The sequence below is a fragment of the Myodes glareolus genome, chromosome 9 (assembly GCF_982192425.1).
Source record: "Myodes glareolus chromosome 9, mMyoGla1.1, whole genome shotgun sequence".
Classification (NCBI taxonomy): Eukaryota; Metazoa; Chordata; class Mammalia; order Rodentia; family Cricetidae; genus Myodes; species Myodes glareolus.
In genome coordinates, this window is record NC_142034.1 from 49,972,279 (window position 1) to 49,982,905 (window position 10,627).

Sequence of the window (10,627 nt, forward strand, 5' to 3'; positions counted from 1 at the left end):
AAGTTCAAGGTAAGGAAAAATGAATGGATCAAAATTCATAGAGTTCTGTCTCAAGATTAATATCCTTTGCAATTCTATGGGACATTGGGTGATAGGAGATTGAGGGACTCTTTGAGAGACAACAGAGTGAAGACTAAAATTTCACTTGGGGATTTTTGAGTTTCAGATACCTATCATATGTCCCATGAAGGGAAGATGATTAGTGAACCCTGGAGCAGAAATCTGTATGTTACAGAGACATGAATGTCTACACTTCTAATGGTAATCAAAGATATAAGAGTATGTGTATTTTTCTTAAAATTTATATACTATGAAGATAAAATTTATAGATTCTTCAAGAACAACAATATAATAAATAATATAGAGCAAATTACCAATGAACAAGCTAGAGTTGAGCAGGCAGCAGAAGAGAGAATCATTAGCCTAGTTTGTATCTCAGTAGAAATACCATCAGTTATCTAAGAAAGGATGGGAGATAGAAACCTGTTTGGATAAGTTGAGAAAAATCATTGATGGTTTAATGTTTATAGACATTTGGGCCAGGTGGTGGTGGTGCACACCTTTAATCCCCAGCACTTGGGAGGCAGAGGCCGGCAGATCTCTATGAGTTCGAGGTCAGCCTGGTCTACAAGAGCTAGTTCCAGGACAGACACCAAAGCAAAAGAGAAACCTTGTTTCAAAAAACCAATTAAAAAAGACCCCAGACATTTGGAGTTTGAGATTATAGTTACTATGATGACTTTCGTAGCCATTGTGGTAGAATATATATCCTAAAGATATGTTCATTTTTATTTAAAATTTTAAGGGTTCCTGATCGTTTTCATTAGGATATCGGAGATGAAGAATGGTGATAATGAACAACCAAACTGTCATCTCCCAGTTCTTCCTCCAAGGTCTGCTCATTCTCTCAGAGTACCAGCACCCACTATATGTCCTGTTCCTAGCCATGTACCTCACCACCATCCTGGGGAACCTCATCATCATCATCCTCATACACCTGGACTCCCATCTGCACACACCCATGTACTTGTTTCTCAGCAACTTGTCCTTCTCTGACCTCTGCTTCTCCTCTGTCACAATGCCCAAATTGCTACAAAACATGCAGAGTCAGGACCCATCCATCCCCTATGCAGGCTGTCTGACACAAATGTACTTTTTAATGGTTTTTGGAGACATGGAGAGCTTCCTTCTTGTGGTCATGGCCTATGACCGCTATGTGGCCATCTGTCACCCACTTCGGTACACCAGTATAATGAACACCAAGCTCTGTGTAACTCTGGTAGCGCTGTCCTGGCTACTTACTTTGCTGTATTCCATGTTACACACCCTACTCCTTGCTAGATTGTCTTTCTGTGAGGACAATGTGATCCCCCAGTTTTTCTGTGACATATCTGCCCTGCTCAAGTTGTCCTGCTCTGACATTTATATTAATGAACTAATGATATTTATCTTGGGAGGGCTCGTTATTGTCATCCCATTCTTATTTATTGTTGTTTCCTATGTACAGATTGTCTCCTCCATTCTAAAAGTTTCTTCTGCTCATGTTTTCTACAAGGTGTTCTCCACTTGTGGTTCTCATTTGTCTGTGGTCTCACTGTTCTATGGGACAATTATTGGTCTCTACCTATGTCCATCAGCTAATAACTCCAGTGTGAAGGAAACTGTCATGGCCATGATGTACACAGTGGTGACTCCCATGTTGAATCCCTTCATTTACAGCCTAAGGAACAGAGATATGAAAGAGGCCCTGATAAAAGTCCTTTGCAAGAAGAAAATCTCCTTATAGTGGCAATAGTAGGATTTTTATTTAAATGTATCTTGCTAATATATTTATATTAATATCACAAAATATATCCCTACAGTTGGGCCAACATATAAGAACAAACTCTGTAATGTTTTTATTTACCAGAAGGAGTTTTGCAAAGTTGTTCAAGAAGATGACCTTAGTGACTCAGTGACACCATCCTATGTCTTTCATGTGTGATCCTAAAAATCATTAGGTAAAAGCCATTGTATTATCAGGTTTCTTTTGCTTGCATTATTTTTATTGAAAAGAGATTCTTCTCTCATACAATATATCCCGACCAACAAGGACCTTATATATCCTTCAAACAAGGACAGGCCTCTTATGCTTTCTTTTTCTTTTTATTTCTGTGTTGTCTTTTCTGACCTGTTCTGAACCTCAACAAATTTTGTCATTCTTTTGAATAACAGTGTTACTTGTACCATTTTTTCTGGTATTAGCCAGCACACTTCTAAAGTTTTTTGCCCAAAAACATAGAAAGAAGCTAGAGTATAACGAAATTTAGTCTCACACATTCCATTTTATTTTCTTTTTAAAATTTGACTATATGATTTCTTATGCAGATATTCTGTAGCACTTGAAAAATATTCTGTTCAACTATTTTAATGTCACATGAACTATTACACACTCTAATGTGCCATGAACTGGGTCTCTTACAGAGACATGCATGACTGAGTTTGAAATGGTAATCTAAGGCACTGGAGTATGAACTTATATCAAATTATAATGACAAAGTTTATCAAATTCTTCAATAACATCAATATACAAAATAACATATAACCAAATTACAAATGAACAAATAACAGTTGAGCAGGCAACAGGAGACAGGAGTATCAATACATTTTGTATCTCAGTAGAAAAAACATAGATCTCTCTAGAAAAGAATGGGAGATAGAAACATGTTAAGAAAAAATTGGGTGAAGGCCCCCTCCGCTTTTGCTTTCCTTGCTCACGATCTCCCTCCCTCTGTTTCTCATTTGGACCTATGGAGTTAAGTCCAGTGTTCCAATATGTGTCTCTGTCTCTATCTCCATCCATCGCCATATGAAGGTTCTGTGGTGACGTGCAAAATATTCATCAGTATGGTTATAGGCCAAGGCCAGTTCAGGCACCCTCTCCTCTGCTGCCCAGAGTACAATCTGGGGACCTCTCTTTGGGCCTGGAAACCCCTCCAGAATCAAGTCTCTGGCAAACCCTAAAATGGCTCCCTTAGTTGAGATATAAACTTCCCTGCTCCCATAACCATCCATCCTCCCTTCCCCCCATCCCCCCAAACCATCCCCAATCCTTCTCCTCTCCCCTCTCCTTAACCATCTCCCCTTACTTCCACCTCCCACCCACCATGCACCCAAGTTTGCCTGGCAATCTTGCCTACTTCTAATATCCAGGAGGATAACTATATGATTTTCTTCAGGTTCACCTTCTTATTTAGCTTCTCTTGGATCACAAATTATACACTCAAAGACCTTTAACTATGACTAGAATCCACTTATGAGTGAGTACATGCTATATTCCTCTTTTTGGGTCTGGCTTACCTCACTCAGTAAAGCGTTTTCTATTTCCATCCATTTGCATGCAAAATTCAAGATGTCATTGTTTTTTACCGCTGAGTAAAACTCTAATGTGTATATGTTCCACACCTTTTTTAACCATTCTTCTATTGAGGGGCACCTAGGTTGTTTCCAGGTTCTGGCTATTACAAATAGTGCAGCTATGAACATAGTTGAACAAATATTTTTGTAGTATGATAGGGCATCTCTTGGGTATATTCCCAAGAGTGGTATTGATGGGTCCTGAGGGAGGTTGACTCCCAGTTTCCTGAGAAACCGCCACACTGATTTCCACAGTGGCTGCACAAGTTTACATTCCCACCAACAATGGAAGAGTGTTCCCCTCTCTCCACATCCTCTACAGCATAGGCTATCATTGGTGTTTTTGAGTTTAGCTATTCTGACAGGTGTAAGATAGTATCTCAAAGTGGTTTTGATTTGCATTTCCCTGATCAGTAAGGAGGTTGAGCATGTCCTTAAGTGTCTTCTGGCCTTTCGAAGTTCATCTGTTGTGAATTCTCTGTTCAGTTCAGTACCCCATTTTTTAATTGAGTTAATTAGAGTTTTAGTGTCTAGTTTCTTGCAAAATCAGAGGGAGCCTTCATCCGACGATGGATGGAGATAGAGACGGAGACCCACATTGGAGCACTGGATGTCAGGACCGCGAAGGGTGCATTCACCCACTGATACAAGGGGACTTACCGAATGAGAGATCACCAAGGCCAGCTGGACTGGGACTGAACGAGCATGTGATCAAACTGGATTCTCTGAATGTGGCTGACATGGGGACTGACTGAGCCCCCAAGGTCCAAATGAAGACTGAGAAGCCATTGACAATGGCACTGGGTCTTGTTTCGTCTGCATGGACTGGCTTTTTGGGTTCCTGGCCGGTTTGGATGCTCACCTTCCTGGACCTGGAGGGAGGGGGGAGGAACTTGGATTTCCCACAGGGCAGGAAACCCTGACTGCTCTTGGGAATGGTGAGGGAGGAGGAGAGGGAGTAGGGGGAGCGGGAGGGTATTGAGAGGAGGGGAGGAAGTGGAAAGAGTGTTTTCGAATACTTGAATAAACAGGTCTAATGGAAAAAAAAAGAAAAAATTGGGAAAATCAAAGGTGATTACAATGATTTTAGCCAGTTAGATTTTGAGGTTGTTGTTACTATAACGAATGTCAGATATGATTTTTGTATAAGATATATCCTAAATTTTTTTCATTTTTTTAATTTTAAATGACCCTAAAATTTTCTTATTAGGATACTGCATAATGACAATGATAATGAAAAACAAAATTGTCATCTCTGACTTCATCCCCCAGGGCCTGCCCCCATAGAGTACCAGCACCTGTTCTATGCCCTGTTCCTGGCCATGTACCTCACCAGTGTCCCTGGGAACCTCATCATCATCCTCATTCTACTGTACTCCCATCTGCACACTCCCATGTACTTGTTTCTCAGTAATTTGTCCTTCTCTGACCTCTGGTTTTCCTCTCTCACAAGGCCCAAATTGCTGCAGAAGATTCAGAGCCAGGACCCATCCATCCTCTATGCACATTTTTTGACACAAATGTACTTTTTGATGGTTTTTGGAAATGTGAAGAACTTCCTTCTTGTGATCATGGCCTAAGACTACTTTACAGACGTCTTCTTCCCTTCATTATACCAGCATCGTGAGCCTAAAGCTCTGTGTGTGTATGGTATCTCTGTCCTGGATGTTTGACATGCTTTATTCCATGTGTTAAAATCAATGACATTTTAAATTTTGCGTGTAAATAAATGGAATTAGAAAACATATCATGAGGAAAGGAACCCAGACCCAAAAAGTTTAATATAGTTTGTACTCATTTATAAGTGGATACTAGCTATAAACAAAGGATATTAAGCCTATAGTTCATAACCTTAGAGAAACTAAGTAATGAGGTGAACTTTAATAAAAACAAAAATATCCACCTAGAAAGTGGAAGTGGACTTGATCGCCTGACAAAATTGGGAGCATGGAGGTGAGGGGGAGAAGGGAGTGTGAAAGGGAAAAAGGAATGGAGAAGGGGGGGTGAGGAGAACTTGAGAGAGTGGTGTAGTAGAGAAGAAAGAAGAACAGAGATGAGAGCGAGAAAAGAAATATTTTGATTGAGGGAGCCATTACAGGGTTAGCAGATACCTGGTTCTGAGAAATTCCCAGGAATGCACAAGGATGGGCCCAGCTAAGATCCTAAGCAATAGAGGAGAGGAGGCCCAATCTTGAGTTGCCCTGTAGTCAGTCTGATGAATATCTTAAATATCAACATAGAACCTTCATCCAGCAATTGATGAAAATAGAGACAAAGACTTGCATAGGAGCACTGGACTGACCTCCCAAAGTCCTGTTAAAGAGTGAAAGGAACGAGAATATGAGCAAAGTGGTTAAGATCATGATGGGTTCACCAACTGAAACAGTCTACCTGAGATACTGGGAGATCACCAACTTCAGCCGGATTGTAAAGGAACAGGCATAGGACCAAACTAGTCCCTCTGAATGAACATGATGTGCCATCCCTAACCCAGAAACTACTTCCAATTGACTACTTACAAAGGAAAAATTCATTATTCCAATAGAGTCTCACTGAGAATCAAGCCACATTAAGGGCAGGACCCAGCAGTAGACAGCCAACTCAAACTCAGTGATACTTTATGAAGAACTTTTTGTCTAATAATGCTTTGTTGGTTCATTTTTTACCTTATTTATTTATTCTGGTCATTGATTGGGTGCTTTATGGGTTTTATGTATGTGCATATGTATGTGATTCTTGTACTTTTGTTTTCTTTTATTTTTTAAACTTTACTATTTTTCTAAACAGATTGAGGGAAAAAAAGGGTGGAAATGAATGGAGGAGGATCTTGAAGGAGATAGAGGGGAAATAATTGTCAGTATATATTGTTAAAATGTTTCAATAAGGAGTAAAAAACACTACAATATGGAAATCTAAAGTTTTAGTTGCTTTGCAAAGACATTTTTAAGCACAAAATAATTTGGTACACAATAATTTGTGTCACAACCCCAGCTTCTCTAGGGAACAAGGAGAATCCTAAGAGAGACATACATGAATCCCTCAGAAAAGGGGAGATAAGATCTGAGAAAATGTGGAGCGTGGGTGGAGGAGAAGGGAGGGGAGAGGGGAAGGAGTGGCAAAAAGGGGCAGGAGGAGGAGAATATGATGGAACGGGATTGTCGAGATGGGGGAAGGACAGAGAGGAAAGAAAGAAAAGAGATAACTTGATTTGGGGAACAGTGTGAAACCTGGCACCAGAGAAATTCCCAGGAATCCACAGGATGACCCCAGTTAAGACCTTAAGAAATAGTGGAGAAGGTGTCTAAACTGGTCTTACCCTGTAATCTAATTGTCAACATAGAACCTTCATCCAGAAACTGATTCAAGCAAATGTAGAGATCCACAGTTAAGCACTGGGCCAAGCTTCAAGAGACTAGTTGAGGAGAGGGAGGAACAATAATAAGAGCAAAAGGGTCAGGACTATATGGGGATATCCATAGAAACAGCTGAACTGAGCTAGTGGTAGTTCACTGACTCTGGGCTGACAGTGAGGCAACCTGCATAGGACTAAACTAGATCCTCTACGTGTGGGTCTGAATGTGTGGTTGGGGCAGGCTTTGCAACCACTGTCAGTTGGATCGGGATCTATCCCTAGTGCTTGAACTGTTTTGTTGTTGTTGTTGTTGTTGTTGTTGTTGTTTTGGGGGTTTTTTTGGAGCTCATTCTTTTTGGAGGGTTATCTTGCTCAGCTTAGATATGGGAGTGGGAGGACCTTGGTCCTGCCTCAAAGTGATGTGGTAGACTTTGTTGACTCCCCATGGGAAAGCCTTACCTTCTCTGAGGAGTGGATGGGGATGGAGTGGGGGAAAGGTGCAGCAATCAGAAGGAGGGGAAGGAGGGGAAGCAATCATAAGTAGGACTGGGATAGGTATGTAAAATGAGAAAAGATTATTTTAAAAAATAAATTAATTTGTAAATAAAAAATTTGTGTTAGAATTGTGATTGTAATTTCATTGAATATTGAGATCGGTGTTTGAAGAGAGGACATCTTGGGGAAAATTTACCTTAATGTCCTGGAAAATAGCATTTCAAAGCATTTCTTAAGTCTGTTATGTCATTAATTTGTATTTTACAGTATTAAAAATTTAGATGTAACAAAACAGTACTAGATTATGGAACAACGTAAACCACTCTGTTTCTTGCATGTCACTGCAATGTGACCAGTTGTCATCATGCCATCTTGCTGTGGTGGACCTAAACCTTCAAAATATGAGCCAAAATAAACTGTTCCCTTGACAGCTTCAGATATGCATATAGTACATTTTCGAAACCTCCATTCCTTGATTCTTAATTAATACTTACCATTACAGCTTCCTCCACTCAACTGTGGTCTGACAGTCTTAAATGGAAAATGCCAGAGATTAACTCTTCACAGTTTTAAATGATACTCCACCCCATACAGCATGATGAAACCTGAGTGCTTTCAGTCTGCATTCAGTAAGAGATCTGAATAATAATCTCATCTAGCATTTTCACTTTCTATCTGATGTCCTCCTTGTGAAGTGTTCTTCAGCCATCTTGAGAACCAAATCCATTCCTGTGCTATGAAACCACATGCAGAGAGGTTCGGTAAATCTTAAATCAGGTTGACAAAGAAAGCTAAAGCTATGCCACATTGTCTGCATCTTTCACCTTACTTCCTGTTACAAAGGCATTGTAATAGTTCTCATGATCAAAAGTACAAAAAAGTGTAGTATGCAATACAGTGAAATGTTTTTAAGAGAGAGAAATATGATCCTTCCAATGGCTTTAATTATGGTCAATTATTATAATGAACTGCTGTTATTAATTACCATGAGTCTTTATTGTGCCTTATTTGTTAGAGAAACTTTAACTTTTACAATCATTTGTGGAAGAAACCCCACAATATGGTATTTCAGCACTGTCATTATTTTTGGGTATTGTCTGTGTCATTGGAACATAAGTCTCCCATATGAGGGAAAAGCAATATATTTTGACAAGTTAATAATGAACTGTTTACTGACTGGGCAATATTTTAATATGGACTTTTAAGCATTTATCCAGTTGTGGTACTAGCTTAGTAGTTCTAGAACCCTTTTTCAGATTGTCTGGAATTCTGTATGAACCATTAAGCTGCCTGTAAATAGCTTAATCACACATTCCTAAAACACAGTTTATTTCTTTTTCTTGTTCTTCTTTGCTAAACCACAATAAACGAGTTAATTTTCAAAGACTAAAATATACTTTGGACTTGAAACAAAAAAAAAAGACAAATACTGAAATTTGGGGGGAAACAGGAAAGTTAAAGATTAGAGAGAAATTTATGCCACAGAATAAAACATTGGAAAGTGTAGTAAAAGGAGCGGCAGGCCGCATTCTTGTCAGCCGGCTCCTGGCCTCTTGGCTAGCTTATACCCAGAAATAACAACACACAAATTGTATCATTTAAACACTTCCTGGCCCATTAGTCCTAGCCTCTTATTGGCTAACTTTCACATCTTGATTCAACCCACTTCTAATAATCTGTATGTCACCATGAGCTCATGGCTTACCTGCAAAGATTCAGCTTGTCTGACCTGGGTGCTTCATGGCAGGCGGCTCTCTGCTTCTTTTCTCCCAGCATTCTGTTCTGTCTAATCTGCCTATCTAAGCTGCTGTCCGATCTAAAGGCCAAGGCAGTCTCTTTATTTAACCAATGAAAGTAACACATAGAAACAAGACCCTCCTACACCAGGAAAGGAAAACAAGTTGTAGCTTAATTGTATTAGCTAGGAAAAGAAAACTGACCTAAACTCAAAAGAAGCATAAAAAAAAGAAATCACATGCACACAAAAATATACAAATTAGAAATTAGTTGAAATTAAAAACAAAAAACATAATAAGTCAATGAAGCCAAAAGTTGTTCCTTTAAATACAATAATAAAAAATCCAATATCCAAGCTAAAAAGTGAAGTAGGGGGTAGAAGTCACAAGGTTGAGAAATGAAAGAGGAGGCATGCGATCCATAAGAAGATAATTTAGAGAGTAACAAAAGAATGTTGTGAACAACTGAATCGAAACAAATTGATAATATAGATCAAAAATCCAATTTTTTTAAACACACAATATTTATAAATTATTCAGTGGTTTACAAATAGCCCACTCTTAGCCTACTCAAAAATCAAAACCAGATTATACGTAAATCCTGACCATTTCATAAACAGGCAAAATATAAGCATTCATCTATCTGACTTTTTCTTCACTTTCACCTTCCCCTAAGAATATTCAGCTCACACCTAAGGATAATGAGAGTATTTGTTTTATGTTTGTTGTTCTTTTTTAAAAAAAAAGTCCTGAGTAATTGCATATGTTGGGTCCCTAGAGGACAGGACTTCGCACCCCCACTTGATCTGTTTTGCACTCTTGCACTTGGTTGAAAACAGGAACAAAAACAGGAACAACCTGTTGTTTTCAGCAATGTTTCTAAGGATGTTTACCCCTAAGCCATTGAGTTATGGTGATGAGCTTCCTGTTTTTGTTGTCTTGGCCTCCCCTGCTGAGGACTATATATACTATGTGAGAAAGTGGAATAAAGGCTTGTCTGCAGAACCTGAAGTTGTGTTGCGTGTTAATCCCGACGTCCCTGGCTCAGAAGAACGACAGTTGCTGTGCAGGCACAGCAAAGTGGAGGTTCCCCCGAGATCTCAGAAAGAAGGGGTAGTGGACGGGGTCGTCCTAGATTGGTAAGGACGGATTGGGGTAAAATGAGATCCACAAGCAGTAAGAGAGATATCTAAATTGTTAGAGAAACAAGGAACCACGATCAAGAGAGAACTATAGAGGATTTTCTTAAGAATATAGCTGCAGCAAGCCCATGGTTTTTGACAGGTGGAGGTCTGAACATCTCTGATTGGAAACGTAAAAACAGATTCGCAGAAACGGCTGCAAAAGGAGGGTGCCGATAGTTTTCCTATATCTACCTTTTCGCTATGGTGTCTGGTTCGTGATGGTTACTGATAAAGTGAAAGTGAGACCGGAGGTCGTAGCTGCTAAAGAGATACTTGAAGAAATATAGGAGGAGGAAACTCGCTGGTCCATAGGATCAGCAGAATCACATTGGGACCAATAGGAAATGTCAGAGGTACCAGGGGGAACTTTGGAATCTGGTGAAGGACTAAGGCTAGCGCCAAAGTCTACCCGCTTTCAGGTGCAAAATCAGATAGCAATAACCTCTGAGTCAGAAAATGGGAAA

General features: G+C 39.6%; 1 protein-coding gene across 1 annotated transcript; it reads left to right on the forward strand.

Moving 5' to 3' along the window:
* Positions 1-844: 844 nt before the first annotated feature.
* Positions 845-1,786, forward strand: LOC125403085 (olfactory receptor 1468-like). The gene has a single exon (XM_048438266.3). It carries the CDS (start codon positions 845-847, stop codon positions 1,784-1,786), a length of 942 nt encoding a protein of 313 aa, XP_048294223.3.
* Positions 1,787-10,627: the final 8,841 nt, after the last annotated feature.

What these genes read in the sequence shown, in the direction of transcription:
- LOC125403085 (XM_048438266.3), top strand. Translation starts at nt 845, where the DNA reads ATGGTGATAATGAACAACCAAACTGTCATCTCCCAGTTCTTCCTCCAA.